The sequence below is a fragment of the Candoia aspera genome, chromosome 1 (genome assembly GCF_035149785.1).
Source record: "Candoia aspera isolate rCanAsp1 chromosome 1, rCanAsp1.hap2, whole genome shotgun sequence".
NCBI classification, from domain to species: Eukaryota; Metazoa; Chordata; class Lepidosauria; order Squamata; family Boidae; genus Candoia; species Candoia aspera.
In genome coordinates this window covers 270980375-270996576 of record NC_086153.1, presented here as the reverse complement: position 1 = coordinate 270996576, position 16202 = coordinate 270980375, and the positions used below count along the sequence as shown (strand labels likewise).

Here is a 16202-nt window from a genome sequence, read left to right as displayed (position 1 = left end):
TGCCCACCCTAGCAGATCTGGTGGGATGAGCTGAATCTATTGGTCCTTTGTCCTGCAGGCCTTTGAAGGTGATAGCCAGCACCTGGAATTGCACCCAGAAGCCTGTTAGGAGCCAGTGCAGCTTGTGCAGTAGTAGAGTGACATAGACAAATCTTGATGCATACGAGACAGTCCGCACTACTGCATTCTGGACTAGCTGAAGTTTCCAAATGCTCTTCAAGTTCAACCTCAAGTAGGGTGCATTGCATGAATCTAACTGGGAGGTGACTCAGGCACGAGTGACCATGAGCAGAGCTTCCCAGTCCAGGAACAGGCACGCTGGTCCGGTGCAGAAGGTGGATGTGCGCAAAGGCCCTCTGAGCCACATCTGCCTCCTGCTTCTCAAACAGGAGAAGTGAGTCCAGGAGGACCCCCAGATTTCAAACTAGCTCTGTCTGGGGAAGTGTTACCTCATCCAAAGTTTTTTTTAAAAAAATATTTTTTATTAAGATCTTTTTCAAAGATAAACATGAAATAATATAAAGATTAAAGAAAAGAAGAAGAAGAAAAAGTGGTATGAAGTGAAAAAGTAAGAAAGGTGTGAAAGGAAATACCAATAGAAAAAAAAGAAAAGATATATAAAGAAGCAACTTCCAATCTTCTTTATAGCAGTTACAAACAAACTTATCCTCTCTCCTCCCTCATTAAAATTACATCATTATTCTCTTCTTCCCATTATCGACCCTTTTTAATCAGCAAATCCATAAATCACCTGATTTTCCATTTTCAGCAAAAAGGTTTCCACTCTTTAATAAAATACTTGTTGTCTTATCCCTGATTAGACAGGTCAGTTTTGCCACTTCTGCAAGTTCCGTCATCTTTACAATCCATTCCTCTAGTGTGGGTATTCCAGTATTTTTCCATCTTTGTCATACAATAGTCTCACTGCAGTTACCATATACAAAACTGATATTCCATCCTATGGATCTTCCACTGATCTTTACTAATTGGTTATCCATAAGTCCCAGTAAAAACAGTTCTGGTTTCATCTGAATGTTAGTGTTTAGAATTCTTTGTATCATTATACTTATTTGTATCCTTTTTTTTTTTTTTTTTTTTTGCTTTTTCACAAGTCCACCATTGCATGGTAAAGTGACCCTTCATTTTTCACATTTCCAACACTGATTAGAAGTATCTTTATACATCTTAACTAATTTCTCTGATGTCATATCCCCATGATACATCATTTTGTAAAAATTCTCTCTTAACTTATAACACAATGTGAACTTCAGTCCTTTTAACCACATTCTCTCCCACTGGTCCATCTGTATATTGTAACTACAATTCTTAGCCCATTTTATCATGCACTCTTTAGTTTGTTCTTCTTCGCTTTCAAATCTCAGCAAACGTTGATACATTTTAGCAATCACATGTTCATCATTTGTACACAATTCAGTTTCAAATTCCTTTTTACGTTTTTCAATTCCAGTTACTATTTTATCTATATTAAATCTCTCTCTCAATTGTGCATATGAAAACCATTAAAAACTAAATCCCTCTGCAGTCAGTTGTTCTGTTAACTTCATTTTAAGCTCCCCACGTGCCTGTACCAGCAGATCTTGATATGTTAACCATTTCTCTTTGCCTGCTCTTTCTTTGCTATGAAATGCTTCTCGTGCTGAAACCAGTAAAGGCATTTTTGGCACAAACTGGGTTTGTACCTATTCCATATTCTTAGTATGGTACTCTTAACATAGCCTTATCCAAAGCTGGTAACTCTCAAGATCCAGGACTACCCAAAACCCACAGCCACTTAGTCTTGCTAGGGTTGAGTTGTAGCCTGTTCTTTTCCATCCAGATCTTGGCACTGGATGAGAACATTGATATTTTAACATTTCCACTCTTTCTCCATATTAAAATAAAATCATACTATGTTTGAATTAATTTTAAAATATATAAATGAAAAGGCTATGTTTTCCTTTCTCTACAAAAAGTAGCCATCTTAAGGTACATACCAGCTTTACTAGATTTTTTGTATTTAAAAAAACAAAACAACTCTTTGTTTGCAGTCAGGTAATGTAGTAGTTCAACAGGGACTTGGGGAGACCCAGTTTCAAATCCATCTTTAGCCATGGAAAATCAGTGTGACTGTGCCAGTCGTTTGGTCTCATTCCAGTCTACTGCCTGAGTTTTTATGGGGATAAAGGAAAGGGAAAACTCATGTAAACTGCCTTGAGTTCGTGGAGAAAAGGCAAGTTATATATTTAGCTAACAAACGAGAACTTTGTATGCTCAAAGATAATAACTTTTCACATTCTGTATTATTTTAAAATCTCTTGAACCCCACCCCATTTCAAGAAAACACATATGCTTCACACACAAGGAACTTTGATTATGACTCTGGTTTGATCGATCGATCGATTGATTACGTACCATGAAATTGTTGTCGACTCTTAGTGATCACGTAGATTTTCTCCATGACAATCTGTACCTAGCTGGTCTTTCATTTCTTCCAGTGGTCTCTGGTTAGAATGTTTATGTTTTTACTGTTCTGTGAGAGGCCCAGGTTTATGGTACAGAAGATGGGCAGTTATATGCATTTTTTAAATAAATATAAAAAGTATCTGTTTGCAACTGCTAGCAGCCCAAACCATCAGTTCTGTTGTTTCCCTTTCTATGAAACTTGTAACAATTGAATCAATTTATGTTTTAAGTCAGAGATGTACTGCAGGGTAATCTTGCCAACCAGACTTAGATTGTACTTCTTCTACTCTCTAAAGCCAATGCCCATCATAGTCATAATGGACTGTGCTTGTTGTCCATCCAGTGATTAGACATAATGTAGAAATATATATCATATTCCACCTTTGCAGCTTTTGTGTAGAAACTTATTTTCTTGCACAGATTGTTCCTGTTGGATCAAGGTGCACATAAATCAAAGGTATGCCACAGGATGGACAGAAAGGAATTTCAGCCATTCAAAGGGAAGAATTCAGTGTTTACCTTCCTCTTTAAAATTGAGAATCCGGGATTGATTAGTTCACATTACTGAGTATGGCATTTTTCTATCATCAGCTAGAGCATAAACATGGTTTTAAACCATATGTACATGGAGCTGCATGTAAGCCACAAAAAAAAATCTTTTTTTTAAGGATCTTTCTGCAAATGTAAGTCCCTTTGAGCTAAATGCAGTTAGTTCTGCCTGTTAAAATCCCACATTCAAATTATGCTTTCTTTATTTTTCTTTGTATTAGTTCAGGCTTTTTCAGCAGTGTACTCACTAAGATTAATGTTCTGATTTGCTTCAGAAATGTATGGAAATGAAGAACACAATCCTGGCAAAACAGAAGGAAATGCACAGTTCCTTGGAGAAGGTAAAACAGTTAATTCGCCTCATCCAAGGCATCAATCTGTCCAAATCCATAAACTCTGAGGGCGGTTCGGGAGCCATCTCCAATGGCATGGACTCCACCAGTAACATGACAGCTGCCACCTCCACCCCAGCATCTTCCCCCTCCCAGAGCTGCATGGTGAACTGTAAGAAGGGCAGTGAGACTAAATAACAGAGCACAATAAGAAGGAGCCAGAGGAGATGGCGGCAGAGAAGAAGAACATAACAGACCCTGTAGAAAAGGAAAGCTGGATTTCTTCTGGAAAGTACAGGAAACTCTTTGTTTCCAGAAAGAGTATGAAGATGCTCGTGCCGAGCGGCACCAGATTTGCCAATTGATCCTTCTTATTCTGTGTGTACGTGCAAAGTTTGGACCATGTTACATGAATAGTGCCAGCTGGAGGTTCTTAGCCAGCACCATGCCAAGTTAAATAAGATATTTACTCTCTCTATATTTTACACCAGAGTGTGCCTGCAGCAGCCTCCACAGCCACTATAGGTTTGTTTTTATTTTTATTTGGGGGTAGGGAGCAGGGAGGAGCAGGTTTCAGACTTATCTACAGACCAGTTTTTGTTTAGCGGGGGAAACTTCAAATCCAAAGAGCCTGTGGGCTTTTCCTGTTTCTAAATTGTCCATACTACTAAACCAAAAATGCAGAAATAAGAATTAACAAATCCTAGTATCCTAAAAAGGGGGTGGGGGAGGGGATAAAAACTTATCCAGTAAGCAGTATTCACAGCTGTTTTTACAGAAGACACAACAAAGAATGAGGAAGGGTTTTTCAGTGAGTATCCAAAAGGCTGAAGATTACTAGTCCAGCAGCTTTGGGTTGTCCTCTCTCTCTCTCTTTTTTTTAATGCATTCAGAAAATATATTCAAATGCAAATGAAATGAAATGCATTGTTGATTTAGTTGCTACATTAAGAAGGAAGCTTTTACTGAGGTAGGGAAGGAGACTAATATGATCAGCCTGCATTTTTGGAAAGCAGGTCATGAGTGAAAAAAAATTCTTTTTCTCTTTTTGGTACATTTGTCCAGCAAAAACAGTATCCCAAACAGCACAGCACATGTCCCTAATGTATTGCCCAAATAGTTAAAATGCCTGTTTCCTTTGTTTCCTTTCTCTTTGGTTACAAATGTAAGGAATAGAAAAACTTTTTTTCAGGCTGACAGTCCAATTAAAAAGGTAGATGGGACCTTGCATGGTATAGATTAGAAGTAATAGTGTCAGTGAGATACAGTGAGTCTTTGTGAGTCCGTGTGTCATCGTTTTGGGCACTGTTTTTTATGCAAGGGCAAATCTTTGTATCTGGGGGAAAACAACTTTTTTAAATTAAAAAAAGAAAAAAGATATTGAGGTCTTCCTAGTGTTACTTAAAATAAGATCAAGGTAAGAAACATTGTAAAAAATTACAAAAGTGCTATTTGTTTCCTAAACAAGTGATTTCTATTAAAAAGGTGTCAGAACTGGAGTAAATGCTGTGTACTTAGATTTTTTTTAACACAGATTTTATTTCTGGTATTGCCATAATGCTGTGGTTTCAGTTTGAAAATGCCTTGGATAGATGTCTTGATATTGTCATGCCATTGAAATAACCTTCAAGATTAAAACTGAATCTGAGCTGAAACCATTTTTTAAACTAAGGGGATTTCTTCTCTGTAAAAGCACAGAGAAAAGCATTGACAGCATTAATCATTTTTATTCTATTGCAATATAGCACCTAAGCTAATAAAGAGTTTTATGCTGAGGGATAACCCTTCTTACCTTACATTTTAAGGCAATTGTCAAACTAATCCTGTAGTGATCAAAAGGCTGATGCTGGACATCAAATCTGTAAGCCTGTAATAGCCAGTTTTGTTTATCAATGCAACCACTCAACATGTTTTTTGTGGCAGAGCTCATGCCACTAAATCATGATGGCTCAAACATTATATAGGTACATGTTAGCAGAACTCTTATTTCTGCTTGTCAGTGATGGCACAGGTGCGCTTATTCTACATTGAAGAACTATGCATCGTTATGCACTTTATTTGTACACTCATTTGAAGTTTGCTCATTATTATAGCAGTTCTTTTGCTTTCTTGTACCTTCCATTCTTGTCCCTGAAGGCTCAGTCATTTCCAGTTAGGCTTCTTGCTTTTAAAGCCCAGCAACTGATGGTTCATTCTCATAGTTAATTAGTAAGAACTAAGAAAAATTCCTGTCAAACAGAACTTGCTTTACATTTGAAAATGTCAGGCTTTAGCTTCTGGTGTGAGTCATGGCTGACTGAAGACGTCTCAGAACAGCAGAGACAACAACTGCTATGAAGAACGAAAGACTGGTGAGTAGACCAGTCCTTCGAATCTGTCCAGAGAAGGAGAGATCGGGAGATCGCCCATGATCTCCCATCTGCTCTGAATGGCAGCTCCTCATGAGGAGACCGTAAAACAGCGGTCTCCCCGGGTTTGAGCGCCAGGAGCTGAGGGAGACGACAACTTTGCTGTCAGCTGCAGAGCCTTTCATAAGGACACTAAGCATGCCAAAAATGTCAGGCTTTACTGTCAACTCTTGGTATTTTGTAGTGAAGCTAGCACATTTCCAAAGATTAGATGTCATTAATGGGTATAAATGCAAGACAACCAATCAGTCATGTTGACAGCTGCTCTGAGTATATAATATTGTCACAAGAATGCACAGAGCAAAAATGTTTTGGGATCACAAGCTTGTCCATTTTCTGTCTTACTAAGCCAACCATTTAATAAACCACCTGATACTGCTGCCTGCCTGGGATGTCCTAGCAAGCCAGATTACATGCCTGATGAGGTGCATTTGACCTGACAGGTTGCAAGATGCTTAGCCCTGTGTTAAGACACCTTTTAGAGGACAAGGAATGAGTGAAACTGCCCAGTTTTCTCTACTGACTGAAAGTCTGTTGTTTGCTACTGATGGTGGCAAACAAGTAAGATCTCAAATATGAGCTATTCCCATATGCACCTGGCCCTTCCTTTCCATCGCTTTATACTGTGGACAGCATTATATTTCTTTTCCGGTGGTCCCTGGAGCATGAATTGAATTTTTGAATTGACTGGAATATAGTGGTCATGATAGTCTCTTACACTTCACTGAAAAGTGGAATAAATGCAGAACTACTCTTTCTGCTAAATGTGGCACAAAGGCTAAAATAGTGACCCCAGGGGAAGTTATTCTCTTCCTTTATATGCTGTAAAGTGTGAATAGCAAATTGTCAAGTCAGTTCCTCAGAAAGGATGGGTAACTTCTTGTTTTTATGCTCCCATAAGGAAGCGTAAAAAGAAAAGTGTCGGGGTCCAGTTTCTTACTGTGCAAAGGATATGATTTCTTAAGGCAAATCTCCCATTTATTGGAAACCTGTTTTGGATTTATTCCGATAAAACAAATAAATCTTTTGTCTTGATCTCTTCTGACTAGTAGGATTGTAATGGACATCCAGCACTTTTTGATGTTATGAATAAGGCTATTCTCTGGATACCCTCTGTTTATTACTTTGCAATTTTATACATGCATACTTTCCTTTACATCTCCTGCCCTGGTGGCGTAATCAGTTAAGTTGAAGGAAAGAGAGGAAAACAATCAGCAGCATACTATTCCCATTTCTCAGTGTCGCAGAAACAGAATGTTGTTCCTAGATTTGAGTTTTGAAAATACAGCACAAAAAATAAAACAAAGTTTGGGCTTTATAGAAGGATCCTTGCCTATTTACAGAATAGATAAATACATGCTTTAGTGAACAAAAAATGCAAAATGATCTGTAATGGATGTCAGATTTTCTTGAATGCAAGGGGTTGCTCTCAAAATAAAAGGGAATCACAGAAAAGAAAAAAATTCCTGTTAGATAAGATAGCTATTGTAAATTACTTTATTAGCTAGAATTACCAAGATCAGTGCTTCTGGTAACACTTCAAATCAGGAATGTGTCAGAGAAATACTCAGAAACATCATTAGAATTAGGAGACAACCATGCTTATGGTTGCTAGTGGCTTGCAATTAGTCTTGTTTTTGTTCTCCTCCTCCTAAACTTTCTACAGCTTCTGCCCAGTGCCACATTGGCTGTTTGTATCTTGTCACATGTATCAGCGTGTCACAATATGTTCTCTTATAAATGTGTGGTGCTGCATATCATGGAATTCGCTGTGAATGTGTGAGGAAGTAGCTTGGAGTTTAAATCTTTTGATCTATATTGTAAAAAATAGAAAGAATGGATTAGATGGGCAGGTCCTTTATGGGACTTGATGCAGTTAATCTGTTGGGGAATTGTATCGAATAATTGTGATTGCAAATTACAAATGAGCAGATTGTAGTTGCATGAATACCACAGATTTGTGATGCGGCTACAGACCAGCAACATGCCTCCCCTTGGCTTCGCATTGTGATTCCCCCTTATTTCAAGATTTTGATCCTATTTAATCCATTGAATTCCTTTAAAATGTGAACACATAGCAAAGCATTATTACAGTCATTCTACAATCCTTTTGTTTGTTTAAAGTTCCTACATAAGGTATGTACTCTTGATCAATTCAGAATTGCAATGCATAGTTAATGTATGGCTCTGGCTACAAATCCTAGAATTACAAATTATATTCTTAAGTATAGTTATTTCCCCCCCAAGCTCAACTCTGACAATAAGTGAAAGAAGGAAGGTCCCACGATTTGGTTCAGAATTGGATTTGGTTTGGCTTTGGTTCAGAAAAAAACATAAATGCCTCATAAAGAGGGGCTTGATTTCCCCCCCCCCCCAGATTGATTTATGTATTTTGTACAAAATTTGAAGTTATGCTAAATTCCTGGACTCTACCAATGTGATACAGGTTGAACACAAAAGAAGACTGACCTAAACGTAGCTGAATCATCTCAGTTCCTTCCCAGCCTGTCTTCCCATTAACAGATGATCATGAGAGATGATCTTAAGGTTCTGTAATGCTCTTCAAATGTTGAAGAATTTATTGCATATCTAACAATGGACAATAACTGGCTGTTGTCTTATCTGCATGCCTTGCCAGTTTTAGGGTAGCTCTATACAGCTCTTCCATTTTTAAAAATCGTTATTACTGAAATAAGCAGCTATTTATTCAGCATTAAATATCTCCCTGTCTCCAACACTTATTCTACCTCAGTTTATCCAAGGTCTCCTTTGTAAAGTACAAGATCTTTGAAATGAAAGGTTGGGATTATACATCTCACTAAACCATAATGTGGCTTCGGCTTAGTTACTTAGCCAGACATTGTGACTCACTCAGCAAGATTTGGTTTAACGTGAAGTATGAACCCTGCCAAAGAGTCAATTCTGTTCCACTAGAACTAAACAACTGTCTTTGGATATTTGCAAAACTTTCTCTAAATACTTGGGGGGAAGCAGTGATAAGCATGTTAGCTTTGTTTCCCCTCTGTAATCCTTTTCATCATTCTTCATGTGTAGAGGACTGTTGAGAAAAAGCTCCTCTACCCACAAAGGCTCTCCGTGCAATTTAAAACTCTGATTTAGAATCACGAAGGAGTCTCTCCTTTGCAAATTTCCCTTTACGGATGGAAGGTGATAAAAGCACTGATTGGGGTGTGTGGTGGTGGTGGGGAATATTCACATCCTCTCCCCATTCTTTAGGTATAGAAGAGTGCTCTTTGGAAATGCCTGATGAGTTCTTACCTTTATTTCCCTTCTTCCCCAATCTGTTAGTAATTCTTGCACTTTGCAGCTACATACTTATGTCAGTCTTGATGTTAAGAACATGGTAGCTGGATTACTGTGAAGGGTCTTGTTGTAAGGATCTTCTACTTTAGTAAGGAGTACCCCAAACTTTTTAGTTAACTGTTCTAATCTTGTTACAGAATAAAGGTAGGTCTTGGGGAAAGAGGTACCCACGTGATGGTTGTGTCCCTTAATGCACCCATGAAAAATCCCATTTGCACCAATCTGTGTTACGATTATCAGGGCAACAGGAATTAAACCAGGACTGAAATTTGGGTATCTTAAATAGGAAACTCAATTTAGTAAAAAAATTTAATACTAGTCTGTTTAGGCTTTCTTGTCAAGTACTCATGGGGTATTTAATATTACACTAATTTGTAGCTTATTTTGTATTTCATTCAGTTTTGCAGTCACAGAGATATTCCTGATTTCCTTATCAACCACCTATGCATCTTTATTTTAAGACATTCTATTGTTTATAACAGAAACTTTCTGATAATTGGAACAGGACTCCTTGCAGTAATCTGTGTGTGATAAAATGTGGCTGACCTCACAGAAAATTCCATTTTTGCTTTTCCAGCAGTGAATTTCCAGTCCTGAATATCCATCTTTGGATGCAGGAACACACAACCTCATGCAACCAGCAGTCAGCCACTCCATGCCATATTGTCCCTTCCTTTTCCAATGTATGTTCCAACTAAACTGAACTATACTTGTACTGCCTCTACAGCCCAAGTCCTCATATCATTTGTAAGACTTTCTTTAAATGAATTGGTGCAACCTCAGTTTCACAGATCACCACCCTGTGAATGGCATAAAGATAAAGACTTGGTTTGGCTAAGGGTTTTGCTTGGTTTTGTTTTTCTGGTTAAGAAAAAAGAAATAGCCTGGTGCTCATAGTGATTTTTCAGTCTCTTTGCTGCCTTCTTTCTGTAGCCTTCCAGTCCCTTGTGGGTTTGGTAACATTGTGTCTAGATTTTAGTCTATTAAACCGGGAAGAAAAAGAGGGTGCAGAATAAATGATCAATTTGTATTTATTTAACATTTTACTAAATAAAACAATAAAATCTATTGTCTCAAAGTTGTGTTTGTCATGGGAGGGTGATATCCTACATCCATACTGAAGGGTTGTGAATTAGGAGAAACAGCTTTTTAAAGTGGGCCTGAAAAAAGATGCAGCTGCTTTAAGGGGTTAATTAAAGTTAATGTGACTCCTATAGCAGTGGCACCTTAATTTTAAGTTTGTAACCGAAACAAAAAAAGTTGCTTTAATGAATGGCAAAGAGGTCCTACATGATTGTGAGGTTCAAAGTATTTCTTCCAAATCATGTTTAAACTGCACAGGTCTATAGTTTTTTATAATTTGATGATAGGTCATCAGTGGAGTTTTAAGAGCTGGTAAGATTGAAGGCTGTTTGAGAGTTGAGGAAGTTTGCACTGTATGTTTTTAGCCTGTACATACGCACAACTCAATTACCTATACTCAAGCTGGTTTTCTATTTTTCACATGTAACATATTGGGTGTCTTCTGCCCCTTCTTGATCTCCCTTTTGTTCAGGCCTAATCCTTGTTAGCTTCAATTCTCTGTCTTCTGACTTATTTTTGGCTCGCAACTTAGCTCCTTTCTCCAAGCCCCATTTTCCTTTACCACAGCCTTATGGATAGGTCATGCATGAAAAAACAGTGCTTTAGTTACTCTTTCTGCCGTGTTTGTTCTCGTGTTCCCAACTAGCTAATTGGAGAGTTCTTTCCCCAAGCCATATTTTCTTGTTCTCAAGTCTTACATGACATTTTTGCCTGCCATGCTAACCTTGTGCTATATTATAATCAGTCTTTGATATTATATATATATTTTCCCTTTGTAAGCTGTTACAAAAGTTTGAAAAAAATCAAATAATAGCTGTTCAGCAGAGGAATGAGGGACAACTTTAAAAGACAGCATGAGTAAAAGCTTATTGTTTTCTGCATTTCTACTATCTCCTTGTCAAAACAGTGTTGCATGTGGGAGTGGGTGTTTTGTTTTTGTTTTGTCCAATTACAGTTGCTTGAAAATGGCTTTTGGAAAAAAAAGTATATGAGGGCAAAAAGTTGGAGGCTCAGCTCCCCATGTTCTATATGTACATGGCACTTTAGAACTGCCTTCTATTTTGAAAAGAGTGGGCAGTGGGCTGATCTCAGCCAGGTTGTTTGCCCTTAGTTTGAAACCACATTCTGGGGATAGTTTCATCTTGAAGGCAGAAGTTTTCATGCCTTCCTAACCTGTGGTTTTATCCTTCCAGCTGTTCTCACTAGTTCAAGGACAGGCAATTATGACCCCACAGATGATGGACTTCTACTGTCAGCCCTAGCCAGCAGTGTAATGGGAGCATCTGAAGGATCACCAGTTTCCCAACTATAAATTATTCTTCCTATTTTTTATTTCCATTCTCTTGCCTTAAATTTAAAAGTAATGCATTAATGAAGCAGGAAAACAGCTGAACAAGGATCATCTAGCACCCAGAATTCTTTGTGCAGCAAAAACCACCAGATTTTCCTCAAGGAGAAACAGGAGTAATTTTAATATTTGTTGTTTCAGTCATCATTTAGATCAGGGAACTTTAGCAAAATAACCACACAACTCCAATCAAAGGCTTGAAAAGTAATTTCTAAAAACTTTATTTTCTTTAAAAAGGCAGGAAATAATGACCAGTTCTCTATATGCTCAGCTTGGACTAGGTTCAGTATTTATACGAGTCCACCTTAAATTAGGATGGAAAGCTTCATTCCCATCACTTTTACATTCCAGCTTAATACCAGAAAAATCAGAAGAAACAGCCTAGCAGCAGAAGGTACTGGAAACTCCCCAGAACACAAAGATAAAAAGGAACCATTAGAAAATTCAAGACACACAATTTACATTTAGCGAGAAATCAGTTTAAATTATATAAATAGTAACTGAAGAACCTACTCTTTGTGATCCAGTGTTTGATAACCGTGGACAAGTGCTGAGTTGAAACTGCTCCCAGCACACAATCCAGCTACATTAACAGCACACTGTTACAATGTTTGTGCAATCCTTGGACTTGGTTCAGAAGATGGGTTTCAGAACACACAGCAGTACAAATGTAGCAGCTGTCTGTGACTCATTAAAGTAGCTATTTCTATTTCCAGAAGACTTCTGCTGCAGCGACACTATCCTGAGGACATTGCTGCTTTAATGAGTGGAAATTGTTTTTGTGCTCCCACATGTTCCAAAGCACCTCTTTTTAATAAAATCTGAAGCACTGCAAGCTAAATGTTTTACTACCTTTAACTTGCAGCTCTAGGTTTCTCCATTCAAAGAACAGAATTAACCCTTTTGACAGTCATGTTTCCTAGGCGCTATACAGATGGCAACGTGCAGGGGAAGGCTGGCCATCTTCCAAGTCTGCAAAGATTCAGCTGCCTACAAATTAAGACAGTAGCTCCATCCCTGAAGCAGGGAACAATGTCATAATTTAGGGATGGGGAACATGAAGGACCTTGACTGAACTCTCTCCTCTTATCAGAGTATCTGGAATGCGGAGTGTTGCTTTGGCCACTGTACCTTTCCATAAAGTTAAAAGTGAGGCGTGGTCAAAGCCAGTTCTCCAAGTGCCCACAGTGGGAAGCTCCTTCAAGTTCTGCCTGCTCAGCTTCATCTGTCCAACATCTGTCTCATAGAGGAAAGGCACTGGGTAAGTGAAGCAGGTTCCTAAAAAAAAAGCATATAAAGGTTTTCCCCACTGGAAGTGGGCTCCCTGGGAACAGCCATTTCAAAATTCTCCTTGGACCTGACTCCTTTCTGCAAGCTGGATAATGGAAATATCTACAGAGCACAAGAGATGGCTTTCACTTTGGGCTGCAAGAGAAGCTTTGGGGAAGAATTCCTTGGAAAGAAGAGCTTCACATTCCTTCATGGAGGAGAACGAATTTGCTTGACAAGGCTCTGCAACACCCAAATTACAGCTCTCTAAGGTGATTTGGTGACTGCAGAAGTCAAATAGAACATCTGTGTGGCCCATCGGCATGACTACTTTTTGATAATGGAACAGTAAAGAGAGGCAACAGATGACTTTACCTCAAAAATACCTTATTAAATTTTTCAAGAGCACTTGCCTGGCCAGACCTAATTCAAGAACTCTAAATTACAGTGGTGCTTAAAAGTTGGTGAAACCTTTTGAATTTTCAGTATTTCTGCGTAACTGTGACCTAAAATGTGTTGTATTCTCCACACATCCTAAAACTAGATAAAGAGAACCCAATTAAGTGAGTGAAAAACATTGTACTTTTTCATTTACTCATTGAACAAAATGATCCAAATCTACATATTTATGTGTGGCAAAAGTATGTGAGCCTCTAGGACGATCAGTTAATTTCAAGGGAAAATCAAAGTGAGGTGTTTCAATCAATTGGATAATTGGGTGAGTGTGGGAGGTCCTGCCTTATTTAAAGAACAGAATTCTGGGTATTCACTATGAAAGTGTGATTTTCACAACACAGGTATGTGGAAGTGTGTCATGACTTGAACAAAGGAGATTTCTGAGGATCTCCAAAAAACAATTGTTGATGCTCACCAGGCTGAAGGTTACAAAATTATTTCCAAAGAGTTTGGATTCTACTAGTCCACTCTCAGGCAGCTTCTGTATAAATGGAGGCAATTCAACACCACTGTTACCCTCCCCAGGAATGGCAGACCAATCAAGATCACCCCAAGAGCAAGGCGTGTAACACTCTGGAGGTCTTAAAGAACCCCAGGGTAATGTCTAAGGAACTAAAGGCCTCTCTTGCATTGGTGAATGTCAGTGTTCATGAGAACACCATCAAGACAGCACTGAACAACAACGGTGTGCATGGCAGGGTTGCAAGAAAAAAGCCACTACTCTCCAAAAGGAACATTGCTGCCTCTCTACAATTTGTAAAAGACCACATGGATAAGCCAAAGGCTACTGGAAGAATGTTCTGTGGATGGAGGAGACCAAAATAGAACTTTCGGGCTTGAATGAAAAACATTGTTTGGCAAAAGGCAAATGCTGCATTCCAGCAGAAGGACCTTATCCCATCTGTGAAACACAGTGGTGGCAGTATCATGGTTTGGGTCTGCTTTGCTGCCTCTGGACCAGGAAGGCTTGCCATCATTGATGGAACTATGAATTCGGAATTGCAGCAGCAAATTCTAAAGGAAAATGGCATGGTATCTGTCCATGAACGGAAGCTCAACAGAAAATGGGTCATGCAGCAAGACAACAACCCAAAACACACAAGTTGTACAACCAAAGAATGGTTAAAGCAGAAGAAAGTTAATGATCTGGAAGGGCCAAGTCTCCTGACCTTCATTCTATAGAAATGTTGTGGAAGGACCTGAAGCGGGCAGCTCATGCAAGGAAACCCACCAACATTCCTGAGTTGAAGCTGTTCTGTAAGGAGGAATGGGCTAAAATTCCTCCAAGGCGATGTGCAGGACTGATTAATAGTTACTGGGAAAGTTTAGTTGTGCTTATTGCTACTGGTGGGTGGGCACACTAGTTACAGAAAGCAAAGGTTCACACACTTTTGCTACCACAAATATGTAGCTTTGGATGACTCCCCTCAATAAATCAAGGAACAAGTATAATATTTTTGTCTTGCTTGTTAATTGGGTTCTCTATCTTGTTTTGGGACTTGTGTGGAGAATAGATCATGTTTTAGGTCATATTTATGCAGAAATAGAAAATTCAAAAGGGTTCACAAACTTTTAAGCACCACTGTAGATGCGGCTTACTTTATGCCATATATTCTCAGCAAAATATGTAGTAGGGACATGGATTTCTTTTCATTTAATCTTTTTCCCCACATGGGATCTGGTCCTTGTTTTAGAATATGGTTAAGTGCAAAAAATTATTCAATCAATATTGCCATAACCAAAAGGCAAGTAAGAAACGCGTATTAGAATAGTTCCTCTTGCATGTGCTGAGAAATATTTGGAGGCAGGGAGGAAAAGAAAAAGATCAACACCTACACTAAATTAATTGTCTTCCTTCAAATTTGATTTTCAGGGAACTGCAAAAAGGAGGAGAACAGGGATGAAGCTAGAAAGAAGATGATCAGACCAGAGGTTTATCTAGTTCCCCATACAGTTTCCATAATGGCCAACTGATGCCTATGAGAAACCAGAAGAAAATCAAAGAGCAGAACAGCACCCTCCTAACTCGTGTTACCCAGCAACAGGTTCTGTGAAGTAGGTTGCTTCTGAAGGTCACTTGACAGTCCAAATCAATTACTCAGAGATGTAGTGGGCTCCCTTAACAGAGTGGAGACTAAACAGCCATCTGTCTGTTTACTTTGGACTCCTGCACTGAACAGGACAGCCCCTTTCAGCTCTATGATTTGAGCCATTAGGCCCGCTTCTCTTACAAAACATGTAGGAACAAAGAATAGAGAACGGGCAAAGAGAATACACTGTAGAAAACAGTAATAGCAGCCCTTGCCATTTGATTAACAGAAAGAGGAAAAATGCTATAATTATGAACTAAAATCTTGCTTTCCATCACTGAATGTAAGTGAACACAAGCACTGTATTAAAACAGAGTGCATGTGAGTAAGGGAGGGCACTTAAGCCACACACCTTCCCTCTCTTTTCCTCTGACTTCCACTTAATCTGGGAACAATCTGTAAAAAGAGGCAGATACCTACAAATGTAATTTGCCTAGTTAATCTGAGAATAGAATTTGCCACAAAATATTTGTAGCCCTGAACAACAGCACCAGCTATAATTCCATCTGCAATCTAGGCACGGGCCGTACCACAGCCAGGAGGACTGGGCGACTGATGTGAGCCTCTCCAGGAAGTCTGAGCCTCATCCATCTGCAGGTCAGATAGTCCTTTGGTATTTGGTATTCTGGTTGCCGTTCACCAGCTCCTCTCCGCAGTGAGGTATTTAAGTGCTGCTGCACCGTACTTGCGGGACAGGTCCTGATGGAATTCTTCCCTCAGAGTCTGGAGGCAGTTCCGGTAGCTGGCGCTCTGGCGGAATTTGGAGATGTCAAAACTGGGAGCGTGAGGCATATGGATCATGAAGGCGTTGGGCAGGACAAGCAGCTCATATTCCTGTGAAAAGGCAGGAAGGTGCTGACAGGACCCATTCCCTTCGGCC

The 16202-nt window shown here is 39.1% G+C and overlaps 2 protein-coding genes across 5 annotated transcripts in view; one reads left to right on the top strand and one right to left on the bottom strand.

The window, feature by feature from the left end:
• Positions 1-5228, top strand: part of PHF21A (PHD finger protein 21A) — a 160989-nt gene extending 155761 nt beyond the window's left edge. For all 4 annotated transcript variants that reach the window (XM_063289666.1, XM_063289665.1, XM_063289664.1 and 1 more), the window contains exon 18: positions 3288-5228. In XM_063289666.1, coding sequence (XP_063145736.1) covers positions 3288-3542 — 255 coding nt within the window. In that variant the 3' untranslated portion in view covers positions 3543-5228. The remainder of the gene's footprint in view (positions 1-3287) is intronic.
• Positions 5229-11704: 6476 nt separating this feature from the next.
• The window catches only part of LARGE2 (LARGE xylosyl- and glucuronyltransferase 2), a 37954-nt gene continuing 33456 nt past the window's right edge, over positions 11705-16202 (bottom strand). The window contains exon 15 of the mRNA XM_063289662.1: positions 11705-16156. Coding sequence (XP_063145732.1) covers positions 15959-16156 — 198 coding nt within the window. The 3' untranslated portion in view covers positions 11705-15958. The remainder of the gene's footprint in view (positions 16157-16202) is intronic.